We start from the raw sequence: 19,835 nt of genomic DNA, 5'->3' as shown, positions 1-19,835 counted from the left end.
TGCACAAGGAAAAAGCAGAGCCTAGTTCCCTGAGCAGTGCTAGCTGTGCAGGGAGGACAGAAGCATAAGCAGCAAGAATTATTTTGGTCAGTCACAGCAGCCGACCTGATTCATGGAGGAAATCTGCTGGGCAAGACAATATGATTTAACATCCCAAATTTTCTAAGCATAACTTCATTAAAGAGTTGGGGCTGTTCAGCCTGGAGAAGGCTCCAGGGAGACCTTATAGCAGCCTTCCAGTACCTGAAGGGGCTACGGGAAAGCTAGGGAGGGGCTTTTTACAAAGGCTTGTAGTGAGACGATGAGAGGCAATGGATTAAAACTGGAAGAGGGGAGATTTAGGTTAGACATTAGAAGGAAATTCTTCACTATGAGGGTGCTGAGGCACTGAACAGGTTGCCCATCCCTTCCTGGATGTAGTCAAGGCCAGGTTGGATAAGGCTCAGAGCAACCTGCCCATGCAGGGTGTTTGGACCTAGATGATCTTTAAGGTCCCTTCCAACCCAAACCATTAGATGATTATGATATTATGATAAAAAGGGAAAATAAAAGTTGGTCTCTCACTATCATGCACAAAAAAGTAGGAAACAGTATCCAGCCTCTAAGAGGTAGAAGGCTGAGGGCATCTGTGACTGCACACTTGCTAAGGTGGACAGTGAGAGAGGCAGATATGTGCAATCTCTATATACTTGCATGTGCCTACAACTGACCTATAAATGACTATTTATGTCTGTGACATGCATGTGATATGTTGACCTACAAATGAATGTGAGTGCACACACTCGGACCAGAGGTAGCGTGAACATTTTCAGCCTGTGCTCATATATGTGGTCAAACTTGTGGAAGCTGCTGCCATTGCCCAATCTGTATGCTTAGGTGAAAACCAGTCTTTTTATGTGTATGATCACATGCTCTGTGTGCTCCCTGGGAAATACATTCCAGAGGATGCTGTTTGTGATGAAACCTTTAAGCAGTTATTTGCCTGTTTCTTTGACTCCCAAGTCTTTTCCCCATTTGGACAAACCTGGAGATACAGACTTATTTGACCCTGTCAATCACAAGACAGCTCAGAAGTGCTTTTTCTGAAAATACACAGTATCTGCAGTTTATTTTTCAGTTTGATATGAGGGGGCAAGGGTTGTTCAAGCATGGGCTTTTTTCTTAGACATGCATCCCATGGATGATTTAGGACAGAGAGTCTCTAGTCCTTCACCAGACGGTAGATGTGATGTTGGGCACCATGGTCACTAGTTGACACCTCGAAAACATACGCTATGCACAGCAAGGTCTCCTGTGTGTCTCTGTTTGTCACAACCTAGACAGAAAAGAAGAAGAAACTGAGATGGCAACTGTTTTTCTGCTTACGTATAACAACACATTTAACAAAGAACAAAAAGTCAGTAATAGGCAAAGAACAGAGAAGCACACAAATGATCCACAGCTTGGCTACCACAACCCCCAGTCTACGTTCACAGCCTTTAACAGTTCCTTCCCTCCGTCTGCTCCCACTTGTCTGGTAGACACAGACCGTGGGGAGTACTGAGTACAACTCACTTCACAGGACACTTACGGGTCTGATTCTTTTACATCTCCCATTCATACACTGTAGATGTCAGGAGAAGCATGGCTGCTACACTCATACATTCTTACAGAAGCTTATTTTTTTTCCATTCCTTTTTCTATGGTCCCTCAGGAACCTTAGCTTCTTTGCAATATGACTCAGTGGCAGCAGCATGGTGATGGCACAGTGCTGTCCTAGTTTCAGAAGCACACACTGCCTACACTACATGGCAGGGACAAGTGAAGTATTGCACCCAGAGCTCCTAGCTCAGCTTCCCTCTCTCTGTCACTGCACAACTTTGCACATTCTAGTCATCCGAGTTCGCGCCATAGCTAAAGCTTCACGTGGTTCTCTCCTGCTGGAGGAGTTACATTTTTATCAGCAGTAGCTACCAGTTCAACTAGAGAAGAAAAACATACCAGCTGGAGGCTTGAACTGTTGGTAGTGAGGACTGAGGACTAGCAGTATGCCTTGCACTAAGCAGCGGAGTGGGGGGTTAGAAAACGCTCTCCCTGTTGCTCTGGGAGCAAGACTGCAAGGTGATACACAAAAGGCTATGCCAGCACCCATATGCCTCTCCGTGACAGGAGGTAAGGGAAGGACATGTTTACTCAAAACATAAAGCCCTAGAGGAAGTATAACTATAGGACAGCTTTGTTCATAAAAATTATAGCAAGCACTGGCCTGACTGAGGAATGAAACATGCAGAAAGCAGTTACAGTGTTCCTCTGTATGGTTTACAGCACATAGGCCTTCCATTTCTCTGTCCCTGCCCCCTTCATGTTTTTGCTCATCTCTAAAAACTCTCAGCATTTATATTCCTCTTTTCTTCCAAATACGTAACAACTCTGTACAAACATGAAAGAGTAAAGCCTTGTGAGGTATAATATTAACTTTGTGTGAGGTTGATAATGTGAGGACATTATTAAACCTCATAGCTGAGGTGCCTGAGCCACAGAGCAGTGAAATGAATTGTCTGAAGCCCTACAAGATCTCCAGAGGATGGAATAAAGGCCACTTGATCTACATTCTCTCATCCAGTCTCTAACATCTCTTCTACTTACCCAACCTCAGGTTTTCTCAGCAAAGACCTGTGACACATCTTGCAGAGGCAAGGACAGAACTCAGTCCATTAGGAAAATTCACCTTTTAAGCTGTCTTTGTCCTCTTCCCAAATTTAGGCTACATTCGAGCCTGAAAAGGCTCCTGGTATAACATAGACAATAATGCAAATCTAGTTGCTGTACCCTTGTACTGCCCTACCTAGAGGTTGCATTTATTCATGAAGGTGTCAACTTCCCTCACTCAACATGCCTCTTGCTTTATGTGACTCCATATTCATTCCAGGTTCAGGATGGTCCTGAGGAAAAAACTTTTTTTTTCCCTACCTTGTCAGTGAAGAACTCTTCCCATAAAAAATTGTATAGTCACTTCACAGTGTGCTTGGTTTATCTTGCAAAAAGGGCCAGTACACAGAAAGGACCTCAAAGTGGAATCCAATAGAGGAATGAGCATTTCCTTCAGGAACTTTTGCATCTTTCTTCTTCCTTTATATTTCTTTTTTTCTCTCTCTTACTCAGGTATCTAAAATTCTTCTGCTGCTTCTCTGCATGAGTTACTATCTCTAAAGCTCCATAAATGGTCTCAAGGTGCAATACATATGAAAGATACTAAGTTCAATTAGATGCTGAGCTGTAAAAGGAAATCTGCTTTGACACACAACAGTGAACTCCTGCATGGGGCTTACATGTTTCCAAGCTCCAACGAAAACAGTTTAAAGTCCCACCTGTAAGATAGTAAAGTTCTCCAGCACACTGTTCATCATGTACTTCTCAGGAAGGTGCTTGAGTTTGTGAATGAAATTTATCATGTATTCGCAGAGAGGGGAACGGTGAATGCGATAGGAATAGTGTCCGTTTTCATAGCGTGCATACTCTGTCTGCAATGTAAAACATAAAGGGGCATTTGGGCCTAATGTTGTTTCATTAGTAGCTTTAATCACAGAAAGGGACTCAACAGAAAATTAAAATGGCATTTTCAAGTCTTTCTACTGACAATAATGAGCTGATTCCTCTACAACATTCCTCTACAGTACTTCACATCAAGGTTAGTCTCCTTGATCCCTCTCATTTTTTCAGATCATGTTCTTTTTTCTTTAGAACAGTGAGTTCCGATTTACAAGCAACAAACTTTCTAGGATCTGTGAAAGGTAACAATGAAGAGCAGACCTATACTATGGTCTGCAAATCTAGTGGAAAAATATTAGGTGGGATGAACTGAAAAAGTTAAAATCTACTGCTTTAGCAGGACCAGGAAGCCCCCTAGTAATGATGGTAATCATATGCTCAGGATACTTCACAGCTGGAAAGCTCTAAAGCCTTCTGGTACCTGAGAGAGAATATTGTATCTGCTTCCTCTTAGGAGAGGGTCTAGCCAATGTTACACAGAGGGATTTTTTTTTCTTTTCTTTTCTTTTTTTTTTTCACATTTGCATCTTAGCTCCTGTATATTTCATCTTCCTTTGAACAGAAGCTGAGGTTGGATTCTACCCTTTCACAGCAAACCCTTAAATGTCTGTTACCTCCTTTCAGCCCAAGAGCTTGGTTTCCTTTCCAGTGCACCATGATGCCTTTCTTTGCCCTGTCTATCCCATCATGCAAATACATAACCTGACTTCGGCCGTGTCTATAATATGTCTGGAGAGGGGTCTTGCGGAAGGATGTAGCTTGAACTGACTATTGGCATGGGAACACCTGGTGTTTTGCACACAGTGCCACTCCTGCATCTAAAGACTCTTTGAGAAAGAGCAGCAGGAAGCAGGTCAGAGCAGCTCTTGGCAGCTGAATGTGGCATCATAAAGAATTTCTTCAGTACCAGATATATGCATAATTATGCAGCTCCACTGTTGCTTAAGCTGTAAGTGTACAAACATTAAGATAAGTTTAATTGTTGTAATCTATTAACTAATGCCTATAGTCTATCGATGATCTGTCAAAAAACACTAATGGAAGTGATGTGTTGCCTAATTGCCTATTTGTTTGCACCTTTCTTGATACAAAGCAAGGGTCCAGGTTTACTAGCTTTTTTTGCTCCCCAAAAAAACCCCAGAGAATTACCAGAGCTGAGAGTCTTACGTATTCATGTCTTCAGAAAATGAAATTTAAGGAAAAAATAGCAAACAATACCAGACCTTCAGTGAAGTCCTGAGACAAGACCATGTTGCAGGCTAGAGCAATCTTACACCTGTATGTCTCAGAAATTATTATCTATGGCGTTCATCTCCTTGACAACAAGCATGGGACATATTTTGCCTTGAGAATACAAAGGATGCAAAAGAGCAGCCAGAGAGAACCTTGCACCCAGGTGTCTGCTCCCTACCTCAACTTTCTCTACCACCTGCTTTCCAAAGGAACACACTTTGGTGGAACAGGTAATGACCATGTTTTCTGGGCTCTCATACTGGCTGGAAACGCCATAGAAAGATCTGGATTCATCTTCAATACTGGTGTTCAAATCAGCCTGCCAAAAAAAAAAAAAGGCAAGAAAAATAGATGGTTATCAATAGATGGTTGCGGTGTTTTTCCACTGTTACCTAAAGGGGTGTTGCATAGCCAAGATTGTAAGGTACTGGAGTGCCCAAAGCTCCTTAAGCAGATCCACGTGCACCAAGCATGCAGGGGAAATCTGAAGAGTATGCACTAAAATCCAGTTCCTGCTTCAGAAAATGGTGGTGGGGGTTTGCATACACACTGGAAAATCTAGAGGAATATCCTTGTAACATATGACACAGCCTCTTGCCTTACCATAACTGAACAGCTCCTGGACAGCATGGAGGTACTCACAAAGCATTCAGAGAGAAGACAGGAGGGCACTGAAGAGACAGAGCAATGCAACAGACAGGCTACTGAGCTTTCTCACTAAGAAGGAAAAATAAGGGTACAACAACTGTAATAAAGCTTTTCCACCTTAGATATGCAGGTAAGAAGAAAGAGACTGAACAAAGAGAGAAGGAATATGGGAGGGTGCACACACACATTAGGCTCAGGTACTATGATATGAAGAATGTTAAGTAGGCAGGATGCAACATAAGGAATGTAGGTTGCTAACAGATCCAGCCCAGTTCTACCTGAATACAAACCCATCTCCATTAGTAGCCATACTTCCCAAATTTGAGTGCCTAAGGTTGGCCAACTGGAGCCTCATGGTGGGACTAAACTCCTAAAAAATCCTAGTTATCTGAGCTTCCACCAGGGGTCATTCAAACCACACTTAGAAGAGGCGGTTCCCTTAAGCTCTGAAAACACAAGAGGGTGTGTGGGAATTCCCAGCTAACTAGGGTTCCTCCCCTTCAAAACGAAAAGTGTAGAGCTTCTGTGTACTTCACAAGCCCAGGTGCTAACTTATATATAGCAGAAAAGCAATTACCAGTTCCCACAGGCTACTTCTGATTACTCTATTCTTACCATTGATCTGAGGGAAAAAGGAAACTGAAGAAAGTGTATTCCTGCTACAGTGGACAAAGTGTGAACAGGACTGCACTAGCCAGCATTTTAGCATCATTTTCTTAGCTGATGTCAGTGAGGGTTTTATAATCAAGATCTAGAGCAGCACTTAGGATTAGCCTTGGAACTGGACCACCTCAATAATTATTCCCCTTTTTTCTTTGCCACATAAAATAACTCTTCTCTACCATGAGATACTACTGTTAGCTTATTTCTCTTAAGCAGCAATTTCACAAGAAATTTAATTCAATCTAGAAAGTTCCAGTCCAGCCTTCTCCCTGTCTGTAGCCACAAAAGCTTGCTGCTGCCTTTATGCCGCCATTAGCAATTGTATGACTGACTAGTCAGATGAGAGAGCTGGGTACAGTCAAAACAATTTTGGTTGTGGTTTTGGTGGATTAGTTTTCAGTCAGACAAGGAAATGGAACTGGATCCTGACAAAGCTGCATGGGCTGGAAGAGGTGAGGAGACACAAAAGTTGAGGGCACAAAGACTGCCTGTTTTCATATTAACACATGCTCAGGTTGGCTTGAGTCTCTTGGGAAAGTGCGTCTCAGAGTTGTAGTTTGATAACACCAATGTGGTCCTGACACTAAGAGAGAGCAGTGTCACTGTCCTGGAGCAGTTTGTGCCTCCCCATTCCTCCTGTACTGACACAAATGTTTCTGTAGCTGTATCACAAGACTCACTGAGGAACTGCTCAGCTAGTTCTCAGTGGAATCAGTTCCCTCACCTGATTCAGAAGCACTTGCGCGTGTTCAGACAAAAAACGTGTTGGGAGGATGGGCAGCAATAGGGAAAGCAGAAGGCAGGATTGCCTCTTCTAGTCAATGGTGGGTTTGAGTAACTACAGCAGAAACTACTAACTTGCTAGAAGCCATGCTTTGTTGTCATTCCTTTAAAGTTTTTCCTCTAGACAGTTGGGCTGTTAACTTGTAACTTCAGTGTGTAAAGGAAGAGGTGATAAAGGAAATAAAATAAATAATCTTCCCATGTATTTCAGTTCCATTTTCCACTTAGCACAACAGTGGGCCATTGCTGCCCCTGTATCACTGTGCACACCTATTTCCCCCTAAGGAACTACCATCTGCATTAGATAAATGATGCCACTGAGGATTTAAGCAAACAAATCAATAAAATTAAATTACCATTATATTTTTTCAAAAGTACAAACTCAGAAGCATGTGAAAGACAAATTTAGGATAGGTTTTTCATGAAGTACAGTGGGCAATGCATATCCTGAGGTATATTCCTAGACTAGTAGTTGTAGCATTCAGACAATTCTAGTGGGACAAAGATGCAGTCCAGACAAGATGACAGAATGCTCCAATGTTTGCATCAACACTGGCAACATTAGGGATGAACACGCAACTTTCACTCTGCTCTTAATGGAGAGCATAACAGCACAGCACTTAAACACATGATCATAAATTACTCTTCAAAAGGACTGTGTTGTTTCCCAGTTTATAGAAAAATCCTTAACAGTTGTACCATCTTCACCACAGATTATGGATGAAAGAAAGTCCATTTGTCAGAATGGCTTGCCATCTTCTCTATGACTCCTCTTTTTAAGTAGAATACGTATCTCTGAGTTAGTGACAGATCTTCAGCCCTTGTGAATACGCTTGACCCTACATAGGTAATACATTCATACCATTTTATACCATCTGTGTGCTCATCCCTTCATGTTTTTTTTTAAATTTGTCATGTTCTGCATCCTATATATTCAAGAACATCCTCTGATTTATCAGGAGACAGCTGTACAAAGTTGGCAATTATTTTATTCTCATGTTTCCTTATCTTCAAAAGGTAGCTTCACAAAACAATTTATCCAACAGAACAGGTTCCTGACTTCTCTTAATAACTTATCCATTTGTGCCCCATAGACTTCTGCCTCCACACTGAGCTAAACAGATTTGGACACAGGTTACAATGCATCAGTAAAATAATTTATATTTTAAACTTTTTTTTAAAATCATGTTACATCATTCACGTTTGCAACACTGAGATAGTGATGACTTTTGCACAAGACTTGAAAGCAACAGCTGGAAGAATATTGGAAGCTTCTATATCATCATGACCATATGAATTACTGCAATAAAGTGTTATGCCCCAACAGTTTGTCTACACTGGAGTAATGTGTGTAGGGAAATCCAGGCGAGCTTTAATCTGGTAACAGAGGTATTAACAGGAACAAGGTACCAGCATTACAGACAATTGTAATTCAGGTTACCAAGTTAATTACACTACAGTCATACTGAAGTCCTTACTATCAATTTTTCCCCAGTATATTTATGCACCTAGTTTGTTTGCACCACAAATGTACATGTGTTAGAGAGCAGCAATGCTAGTCTATTCTGGTTTAGGTTTTTACTGAGTTGTTGTAACACTCATTTACATGTCAATGCAACTAACTGTATTGTTCACTAGACAATACCCCAGCTGTCTGAATAAAGATTAATTCCTTCCCTTTTCCAAAGAGAAACTAGACTAGGGGTCCTTCACAATATTGTTCAGCTATTTCCCTTGGGGGTATGTACAGACCCAATTCTGCTTTTCCAAAGAAACTGTCCCACTGAGTCAAAGGAACAGATAAAGGCTCTAGAAGCTTGGTCAAACTACTGCTGCATAAACAGAGCAGAGGCCCTCACTGTGGAAACAAACATCTTCAAGGTCTCACTAGTAACATCAAAGTTACACTCCCCTAAATTCTTTATGGCAAATTAAAAACTAAGTGCAGTCTATATGAGGCAAAGCAAAGAGGTGCTAGTTCCACTTAATGAGAAAAAGCTTCACTAGCTCTAAGAAACCACTTTAGGTGCCTCCACAATTTGGCAAGTCTCCCATCAAAAGACCAGACTGCAGAATTTCAGTTAGATAATATCTAATTGATCAACATTAAACTATTTGTCAGAAGGAAAATTATGGTAATACTGGTTGAATTAAGCAGTCATTGCCATTCACTAACATAATGTACAATCAGGTTTCTGAAAGCCCTGTTGCAGCGAAGAAGTGGGGGTCCTGTTTGAACTCACTGACTTCTACATTGCACCTTTTATTCTAAAGCACATCCCATATTATGGGCTAGGACTGTCAGACATATCTTAGGGTGGCCAGTCATCAAGAAATGTGCACCCTCCTCCTTCTGTCATCTCTGAAAATCTCAGTCCATAAATATATATACATGGAATTTCAGCAACTCCAGGGAATGACAGTAGCAGCTGGCTGGGGGCTCCACTTCATGTTTGCAGGAAAGTGAAGATGCAGCACCTCAGACAGAGACTGCTGGCCCTAGAGTTACAGCTTATTTACTTAGAGCTGCTGGTTCCCAGCCTCTCATGGAAATTTCTGTCCCTGTACCGGAGATTATGTTAGAACACACATATCTGCTCTTGAATTATTTGCAACCTTCAGATCGTGTAAACTGAAAATGGCAATGATGTGCATGAATACATGACAAAAGAACCACTCAGGAATGGAACTTGAATCTTTTAGCTTTCCCTACTGTGGAGATTATTACCTCCTGAAGGGAGACAAGGCACAAACTTTAGGAAAAACACTGTTAGGTGCCATAGCCAAATTAGCATCTAAACGTCAAGTGAAGTAAATCACAGATGCAATGAAACTTCCCAGGATTGCACCAGGACAAAATCATACTGCACATCACAGGGTCTCTAATCACCAAAAGAGCATCTGCTTTTAACTTAACATCTAAAAATGCTACAGCCTCCATGCCTAGATACTTACAAGCTCCTCACAACACCTAGGCCATCAGGACTGCTTTGAGGAAAGGACTTTTCCTTTCTCTTCAGTTTCAGAGTTTATTTCTCTAAAGAAAACCTTGTGTCAAAGCACCCTCAATCCTGCCCTGAGCACCCAAGGAAAGCAGAGAAAGGTCTGCTTTATTCTGTCCAGTACATTCCATCCCCCAAAGACGCAAAGGACTGTGACTTGAAGAAAATTCCTCTTACCAGCACTTCATCAAGTAGGAAGGCTAATCTTGACTTTATAGCTTGGGAATGCATGGACTTATTGAACACATAACTGAATGTGATTCAGACCATGAGACTAGAACCTAGATGCCCCTCAGCTCCTCACTGGCAAATGCATTAGTACCTCCAACAAGTGAGATAACACTTGAATACATGCCTTACTCCAGCCTACGCAGCCAAAGGAGACATTGTGAGGATTCAGGAAAGCCCATAGCTTTGGACTTTGGGCTGAGTTGCTTTGCCCTCCCAGGCTTCTACTAGCCACTGTTAGCAACAGGGTGGGATGGCAGCAGGGGATGCTGGTTGGGTGGTGTCCAGCACTTAAACAGCTGTTCTCCATCTCTTCAAAGGCAGAGGTAGAAGATCAAATAGATGAGCCATATTACAAGCTAAGTCTGAGTCATGAGCCACCAACTGGATCATATTACTTTATCTGACAAAGTCAGGGTTCTGGCTTTCTGTCCAAGAAGCTCTAGATGCAGAAGGCTGCACACATGCTAGCATAACAGCAACCTGATGTATCTGGGATGCATTCAGGTTATTGTTCAATCTCAGCACAATGACATATTTGTCCATAGCTTACCTGGTGACTTCCAAATATACTGAAACAATGGTCACCAAGGTATATATGATCTAGCACATCTCAGAGATCCACATATTTTATGCAAGAGGGCTGATCTGCCTAAGATTTCCTTCTTTCAAGAGAAGTAAGCACAATTTCTAAATACCTACAAGACAAGATTTCTAGATCGAAGAGAAGGATTTCATGCAGGGAAGGGCATAAGAACCCTCAACAAGCTGGTATTACTTTTTGGGGGGTTTTGATGGTTGGTTTTTTTTAAAAAAAAAATCATATTGGCCATCTGAGACTCTTAGCAGCTCTGCTGAAAACAGCTCTGATGCACTTGAGTGTATCACTGAACTTCTGCAATCCCAAGAAAGAAACAGTTACAGAAAAGTTGGCACTGTGCACTGTTCCAACCACACACTAAGCCATGATTTTTGTCTGATCTTTGGTGGGAGTGAATTTCACAACTGTTTACAGAGAATGGCCTCATTGCCACTAGGTTGAGGCTATGAATCAAAATTTCTCTGAAACTCTTCAGAACGGGAAACATTACCTCTGAGAATCAGTCTTCAGCTTACCTGAGGCTTTGAAAAGCAATGACTAAACAAGAGTCTAAATGGCATTACATGCCGTGAGAAACCATAGCTTGCAGACAGGTCCCAAGTGGTCAACGGAAAGGCATATGCTGAAAAATTCTTTAAGAAAAGCCCAAAACTTGCGCCACTGCAGCTTCAGCCTCCAAGAAAGGGGAAAGGGGAGAGTTTCTGAGCCAACAGTATGCATAGCTGTGACTGAGCTAGCCCCCCCAGATTGTGTTATTTTAAAACTCGGCAGACAGATTCCTTCCACAATTCAGACTTTCAATGTTCTTTTTGCTGCCAACAATCTCTATACTTTTGAACAGTGTGGGGAATAACTTTGGTGAAAGAAGTGCCATTGACAAATCCCCTTACATCAGGTAGCAACTGGTTGGAGATGGTGTTGGTGACTGCAGGTGAATTTAATGGGCTGTCAGATCCATCCTCAGAAAAAGCGTGCAACGATCATAAAAATCTCTCTTCCTAGCTGCTGTCTTGTTTGCCATCTCAGAAAATATGCCAAAAACAGAATGGACATGAAGACTGAATTACCATCTCCTTGCTGTCCAGGCATTTTCTGCCAGGTCAGGATTGAAGGCATACAGTAGGCAGCACAGGGTGTTGAGGGGAATTTGCACTGCTGCTGTTTTGGCAGAATTTTCTTGGTACAAGACACAAGTCAAGTGCAGGACAGAAGTCTCTAACCCACGCCTTCAGCCCCCCTTCCACAAAATAGTAATTTACAGGAAAGAAAACACACTGTGATTTGATTGTTCCAGCTCACCTATCATCAATAAAAAATGACTACATATATTCATCAGGAATAGCAGAAAAGCTCTACCAAGAAATTCCCCTGATCCACTCCTCTGTAGGTGGCTGCTCTGGACAAAGTACTGCCTGTCCTGAATTCCTGGTTTGTTCTTTTCCTTCTGTCTTCTACCCAGATTCTTACAACTTCTGAAAGCTTCACAATGCAAGCGCACCATTCTGCTAATGTGCAAAGCCCTGAAAATGCCTCTTCCCCAGACTATTAATAATGATGCTATAACTACTAATACTATTAATAATGAGGATAAGATAATGGAGAGACACAAGTAACAGGTTGTACAGATATAATACTACACTGGTAAAGAGTAGAGCTACCACTGCCCATGTGTTGGGAGGCTAATGTCTCAAATTCATTGTTGCGTGCTAGAATGCACTTGGAGCACAGAGAAATGTCACACAGATGTCATACACAACCTACCAATCCAAGTCCTAGAGTTAGTTCATTGTACCAAATTTCCAATGCCAAAATCAAGGAAGAATTGCAAACACTGGTTATGTTTCAAACTTAACACCTTTTAACTCTTAGCTATTGTATAAATAATTTAAAGCACCATTGAACAATCATGAACACCTCTTTCTCAGTCACACTAGATCCTAAGTGCTATCAGTGATGTCCAGAAACCCCAACCCCGGTGTCTGGAGCTAGGGTTCTGGTATACTCAATGCTTAGTGCAGTAATGGCAGGCTCCTGCCTCAGGTTCTTCAAGCCTTAAACTACATCTATACAAAAGCTATTTATCCAATGCCTTGATTTTTCGAGTCTTTTTTTACTTACAACCACCACTTAAATTCAGAACCTTTGAAAAATCAATCATATCTTCATGTCTTAAAACACCTGTTCAAGTATTTAACTCGACTCACCACAGTTAAGGTTATCAGTAATTTGCTTTTGGATAATACTTCTTTTTCTTTTTCTTTTTTTTTCTTTTTAATCACATCACCTTATCTGTGAAAAGTGCCTATTGGAGGGGGGGGGTTGCAATATACCAAACTCAGAAATTCTCATGATACATGTACCACAGTGCGTTACAGGGATGACTCACATGCTTTGCTTGGGTATAAGACTGCAATGCCACAGGAATGTCGAATACAAAGTTTTGCACCAAAAAGGTTTGGAGTTTCCCTCAAAAAGGGTCCAAATTTTCTGGAGCAGAATTTTTTTTAACGGTTTTAGTTATGTTGCCTTATTGATCTTAGCTGAAATCTTACAAAAGGATTAAAAGTACTCCTGTGAAACACAGCACAAATCATAATAGTGCCCCATTTCTCATCCCGAATATGGCATCACGAATGGTGTTTGCTTTCATCCCCTACTATTGTCCACACTAAAAAACAAATTCAAGACTAAACTAATTACCTCTTAGAAGCCTTAGCAGCTTCCATTCAATCAATGACTTGACTTATAAACTTAGCTTATTTGTAAGTGACAGCCTGTAGTGTTTCCACCAATAAAACCTGGTGTTAATTCCAGATGAGGTTCAAAAATGAAAGGATGCCAAAAAAAAAAGAACCAGAAAGTCAAAATATTAAGCCAAGCTCAGAAATAGCACTGCCATCTCAAATGCACAGGTGCAGACCAGGGCATAATGTACACGTTGAAGTAGAGGTGTTTCATAGGTGTGTCACACCTCTTTATGCAAGCCCAATTTTCTTGAGTTGATACCCTCTGAACACCAGACACCTCATGTGGGTCCAGAAAGAGTCCAACTTAATGACATCCTACCACTTAAATCCTTCAAAACCCTAACTTTTGGGGGTTATGTTTCCCCTTTTCCAGTCAGTAGGATCTTCACTGGACTGCCATGACAACCACGACTGCCATGCAACTTCATCTGCCAGTTGCCTCAGGACCATTTTCAGGTGCTTTCATAATTTCTAGCCCATCATTATCCCATGTGTCTTTGCTGCAGTGTGGAACTCTAAACCCTACCTCCACTGGAATGGCAGACCCAAGGACCTTGCCAGCACACCATTCTATAAGGGGTGCCTCCCCCAGGCTTGTTTCTCACAAGCCTGATTTAATTCTGTTCACCCTTGAAAACAAGTTTAAAGTCTAAATCTAGTCCCTCATGATCCCCCAGGAAGAACCCAGCTCAACAGCACACAGTCTGCAGGTAGTAAATTATGTGTTGCCAAGAATAGTCAATAAGTAATGCTCTAAGCACCAGACATTTGAACAGCAGAATCCCAGACAACATTCCCCAGCTTAGTTCTGGATAGGCTAGGCTTGGGAAAGCTGGGAAGTTGCAACTCAAGGCACTTAAGTTAACTCTTTCTTTTCCTGAAAGCACCAGTTAAGAGGCTTTCTAGTGCCAGTTTTTATGAAGAGTATGAGATATGAATCACAGAATCACAGAATAGTCGTAGTTGGAAAGGACCTCTGAGATCACTGAGTCCAACCATAAAAAAAAACAACCAAACAAAAAAACCACCACAAACACACACCACCACAAAACTCCACAAATCCACACCCCACAACACACAAACTACAACCTCAGCCACTAGAGCATGCCCTGAAGTTTCTCATCTACACATTTCTTGAATACTTCCAAATATGGTGACTCCATCACCTCCCTGGGCAGGCTGTTCCAGTATCTGACCGCTCTTTCAGTAAATATTCTTCCTAATGTCCAATCTAAGTCTTCCCTGCTGCAACTTCAGGCCATTTCCTCTGGTCCTGTCATTACTCACTTGGGAGAAGAGGCCAACCCCCACCTCTCTACAACCTCCTTTCAGGTAGTTGAGGTCTCCCCTCAGCCTCCTCTAATCCTAACTAATCATCCCCAGCTCCCTCAGCCACTCCTCATATGACTTGTTCTCTAGTCCCTTCACCAGCTCTTCTCTGGTGGCTCTTCTCTGGACACGCTCCAGCACCTCAATGTCCTTCCTACAGTGAGGGGCCCAGAACTGCACACAGTACTTGAGTTGCAGCCTCACCAGTGCTGAGCACAGGGGCACGATCACCTCCTTACTCCTGCTGGCCATTCCTGATACAAGCCAGGATGCCATGGGCCTTCCAGGCCACCTGGGCACACTGCTGGCTCATGTTCATCCAGCTGCCCACCAGCATCCCCAGGTCCTTTTCTGCTGGGCAGCTCTCCAGCCACTCTTCCCCCAGCCTGTAGCTCTGCCTGGGGTTGTTGTGACCGAAATGCAGGACCTGGCACTTGGCCTTAACTGAACCTCATACAATTGGCCCTGGCCTATAGATCCAGCCTGTCCAGGTCCCTCTGTAGAGCTTTCCTACTCTCTAGCAGATCAACACACCCACCAAGTTTGGTGTTGTCTGCAAACTTACCAGATATGCACTCAATCCCCTCATCCAAATCATTGATAAAGCTATTGAACAAGACTGGCCCCAAAACTGAGCCCTAAGGGACACCATTGGTAACCAGCCACCAACTAGATTTGATTCTGTTTACCACAACTCTCTGGGCCCGGCCATCCAGCCAGTTTTTCACCCAGTGAAGAGCACACTTGTCCATGCCATGATTCACCAGCTTCTCCAGGAGAACGCAGTGGGAGATGGTGTCAAAGGCCTTACCAAAGTCCAAGTAGACAATGTCCACAGACCTCCCCACATCCAACAGGTGGGCCACACAGTAATAGAAAGAGATCAGGTTGGTCAAGCCAGACCTCCCTTTCATAAACCCATGCTGGCTGGCCCTGATCCTCTGGCTGCCCTGCACTTGCTGCGAGAGCTCACTCAAGATGAGCCTCTCCACGATCTTTCCTGGCACTGAGGTCAGGCTGACAGGCCTGTGGTTCCCTGGATCCTCCCTCTAGCCCTTCTCATAGACGGGCATCACATTATCCACCCTCCAGTCATCTGGGACCTCCACTGTTGACCAGGACTGTTGATAAATGATGGAGAGAGGCTTGGTGAGCTCCTCTGCCAGCTTCCTCAGCACTCTAGGGTGGATCCCATCAGGCTCCATAGACTTGTGCATGTCCAGGTGCAGAAGCAGATCATTAACTACTTCCTTCTGGATTATGGGGTTGTTCTGCTCCCCATCTTTATCTTCCAGTTCAGGAGGATGAACACCCTGGGGGAGCTGGGCTGACTATTAAAGATGAAGGCAAGGAAGGCATTAAGTATCTCAGCCTTTTCGTCATCCTTGGTTGCAATGTTCTCTCCTGGCATTCAGTAAGGGGTGGAGATTCTCCCAGGCTCTTTTTTTATTGTTGATGTGTTTATTAAAACTTTTTTTGTTGTCCCTTATGTCACTGGCCAAGCTGAGCTCCAGCTGGGCTTTTGCCTTCCTAATTTTCTCTCTGTATGACCTAACAAGATCTCTGTACTCCTCTTGAGTTGCCTGTCCCTTCTTCTAAAGGTGGTAAACCCATCATTTTTTCCCCAAGTCCCATCAAAAGCTCCATGGTCAGCCAGGCTGGCCATCTTCCTTGCCCTTTAGTCTTGCAACACATGGGGACAGCTGCTCCTGGGCCTTGAAGGTTTCCTTCTTGAAGAGCATCCAGCCTTCCTGGACCCCTTTCCCCTTCAGGACTGTCTCCCAAGGGATTCTCTCAACCAGAGCCCTGAACAGGCTAAAGTTCACCCTCTGGAAGTCCAAGGTGGAGATTTTGCTAACCTCCCTCCTTACATCAATAACAATTGAAAGCTTCACTATTTCATGATCACTAAGCTCAAGATGGCCTCCAATCACCACGTCTCCCACTAGTCCTTCTGTTTGAGAAAAAGAGGTCCAGCGAGGCACCTCCCCTGGTAGCCTTGCTTACCAGTTGCATCAGGAAGTTGTCCTTCACACACTTGAGGAACCTCCTAGATTGTTTCTGCTCTGCTGTGTTATATTTCCAACAGACATCCGGTAGGTTGAAGTCCCCAGCCAGAACAAGGGCTGGCCGTTGTGAGACTTTAGCCAGCCTCTTATAGAATACTTTGTCTGCCTCCTTGTCCTGGCTGGGTGGCTTACAACAGACTCCCAGCACAACATCTGCCTTATTTGCCTTCCCCTTCATCCTTACCCATCAACACTCCAGCTTGTCATCAAGTTTATTTCTCATCATCTCACTCCTCACCTGGCATTGAATTATAAGAGGTAAACTCAAGGTGAAATGCTCCAAATCCCATTAGACATTACCTCAGCCATCTAGCATGCAACGGCCCCAGGCTGCTAGTATTTATAATCTTTTAACATCTATGATAATACTGATCATCACAATAATTTTTTGTACCCTGAAGCACAATGGCACAGTTTTTGCAAATTTCAGCTAATTCACAAAAATCTAAACTGAGTGAATAGGCTTTTGCCAGCCTGATTTCTGCCAACTTAATAGAATTAATTTCAGTAATGTATTATCAGCATAATCCAATTTCATTATATGACTCTCTTATCTTTAGCCTGTCCTTGTACCTGCAGTAAATACGCATCTGTAAATTATTAGTATTTGGACAGCACAAAATGCAGCTAATGAGACAGGAGAAGAGATGGAAGAATGTTGTCTCTGACTGAGAAGTTACTCAACACTCAGAGAAATGAACGTATAAGAGTATGTAAAGAATAATCCCCTCTGAATTACCTTGTACATAAAGTTTTAAAGGGCTCAAGTCACCATTAGCAGATAAAATCAAGAGCAGTCAAGAACAACTCTACAGATGACATTGTGAAAGGATGATGACATCTTGCTCCATCCAGGCCAAGCCTTGTGCAGTCAAGGAAAGATCTCCAGTGACAGCTGTGGCTGTATTAATTTGCCTGCACAGGGAAAATTTGTTGGGAGATGGCAGCTAGCAAGGCTACAACTTTTAAAGTGAGAACTTCATAGCAAATGGATACCCTACAAAGGTTCTTTCCCTTACCCAGAACTTAACAAGGAAGAAGGCATTAGCTGGCCCCCTTTCAAAGAGCTCCTTCAGACCCCCTTTTTTCTCAGGGAACTTGTCATAGATCTGCCGAATATCCACTGCTTCGAGGTAGGGATCACTGTAGCTGGGGCTTGACTGCCCAATGTGCACAAATAGGTGTTTGTTATACTGCAAGAATAGGAAAAACATGGAATTAGGAAATAATTCAGTATCATTTTCTACATACTGAACATTCATAATTCTTCACAGAAAATCACTGAAGATTTTACAGCGCTTTCTAAAACAGTAGAAGTATATGGCAGGAATATTTCTGCTAACACCAGCTCACACTGTTATATCTTTCTATAAATACATCCATACTTCATGTTTCTGACAACATTATTGTTTTCCTATATTGACTCCTAAACTACTGCCTCATGCTGCTGCTATATAGTCTGAAATAACAGAGTCACAGGTCATTCAGTTAAACATCAGTGCTCCTGTTTTATGAAGAGATGTCTGAAATCCCAGAGCTAGGTACCAGCCAAATACTGTAATATTTTCTGAACTTTCCTATCTCAGACAGGGGAAATGTAACTGGCCCATCACCAATGTACATCTCAAGAGGTAGTGTCACGAGGTTTTGTGAGACAGGCAAATCTTACCACTTCCATTTTATAGGTGGCACCATGGAAACATACTGATGCAAATTCATCCCAGTTGCCCCCAAATTTAAGTTCCCAGACCACCAGAGAAATACGTGGCTTAATGTGATCTCAACATCATCTGCTTCTGGGTCTATCCTACAAGGCTGAGTGGGACAGCTAGAACAGCCTGGCAGGGGCTGTACCGCTATCTTATGATCTCAGTGCTTTGAGCTCTGGTATATGAACATCCATGACCCTGGAAAGGGAGGCCAGAAACACATGGCACAGAGGTGACTACATCAGTCTAAGCAATTCTGTCCTCTAAAGAAGGATAACTTGTGTTTCCAAAATATGACTTTCTATTCTCAAAACAGCAATGAAGCAAGTATTTCCATATTTAACATATCCATGATGAACAGGAGCTACCTGAAGACCAAAAATTAATACCAGGTGGAAATCATGTGTGCATCTTACTGTGTCTTGGTCTTGTTGCTGTTCCAAGAATGCAGAGAATTCTAACATCCAAAGTTTGGAGCTAGCAACCCTCCGACCTTGCCAAGCTGGTGCTGATGGGGAAGGCGAGAGGCCAGCAGGAGACTCAAACCCTAAACACACACAATTTATACAACAAAATTTAGAAATATAGAAGTTAGCAATAGCTTTCCAGTAGAGGACCTGTTTTCAAAGCTGATTAATACCATTTTCTTATGACTTCATGCAAAAACATCATTCACAAGGAGCACATCTACCTGTGCTCCAAGAAGATTGTCAGTTACCCCCTGCTAAGGCAGCACTGTCAGTGTTGGGAATGATGTAAAAGACAATCTACCTGCTTTTGATATCACATAAAACATGTTGAGCAACTTTAACAGGACCTAGATTTGAGCCCTACATGAGCAGTGATATACACTGCTTTAGGATCAGATAGAAGCAACACCATTAACATGACCATTAGCCTCTCAAAATGGAGAAAATGAGAAGGAAAAACATGGGAACTTGTTATAGAGAAAAATTATATAAAAAATAATGTTTAGCTCACTGAAATATTTCAATAGGTAATAATGTTTTTTATAATTATTTTTAGACTTTTAAGAGTGTTGGTTATTTTTTAGGTTGGAATATAATTTCAAAGTAAGGAACTACGTTTCCTTACCTACCTGGTAAAGGCAATGGAGGCTGTACAGCATAAGGTTGTTGAGAAAATGGTTTCACGCTACAGAAGTACACAAAGAGAGATGATTAACCCAAAAAAAACCCAACAACAACAACAACAACAAAAAACCTTCTAAACCAACTATTTGCACAGGTTAGATCAAGTATTTCTCATGAGGGAGAAAGTGGCATAAATGTCTG

The 19,835-nt window shown here is 42.4% G+C and overlaps 1 protein-coding gene across 4 annotated transcripts in view; it reads right to left on the bottom strand.

Moving 5' to 3' along the window:
* Nucleotides 1-1,074: 1,074 nt before the first annotated feature.
* Nucleotides 1,075-19,835, bottom strand: part of TEAD4 (TEA domain transcription factor 4) — a 59,188-nt gene continuing 40,427 nt past the window's right edge. For 3 of the 4 annotated variants that reach the window (XM_051608104.1, XM_051608102.1, XM_051608101.1), the window contains 6 exons: nt 19,640-19,695; nt 18,957-19,087; nt 17,851-18,024; nt 4,940-5,080; nt 3,348-3,500; nt 1,075-1,315 (listed from right to left, as the gene is read on the bottom strand). In XM_051608104.1, the coding sequence (XP_051464064.1) occupies nt 1,202-1,315; nt 3,348-3,500; nt 4,940-5,080; nt 17,851-18,024; nt 18,957-19,087; nt 19,640-19,695 (769 nt within the window). In that variant the 3' untranslated portion in view covers nt 1,075-1,201. The remainder of the gene's footprint in view (nt 1,316-3,347; nt 3,501-4,939; nt 5,081-17,850; nt 18,025-18,956; nt 19,088-19,639; nt 19,696-19,835) is intronic. The other variant, XM_051608103.1, reaches the window with a different exon arrangement.

This window comes from Apus apus, chromosome 1 (genome assembly GCF_020740795.1).
Source record: "Apus apus isolate bApuApu2 chromosome 1, bApuApu2.pri.cur, whole genome shotgun sequence".
In the NCBI taxonomy this organism is placed as follows: Eukaryota; Metazoa; Chordata; class Aves; order Apodiformes; family Apodidae; genus Apus; species Apus apus.
This window is presented reverse-complemented; position numbering and strand designations above follow the sequence as displayed.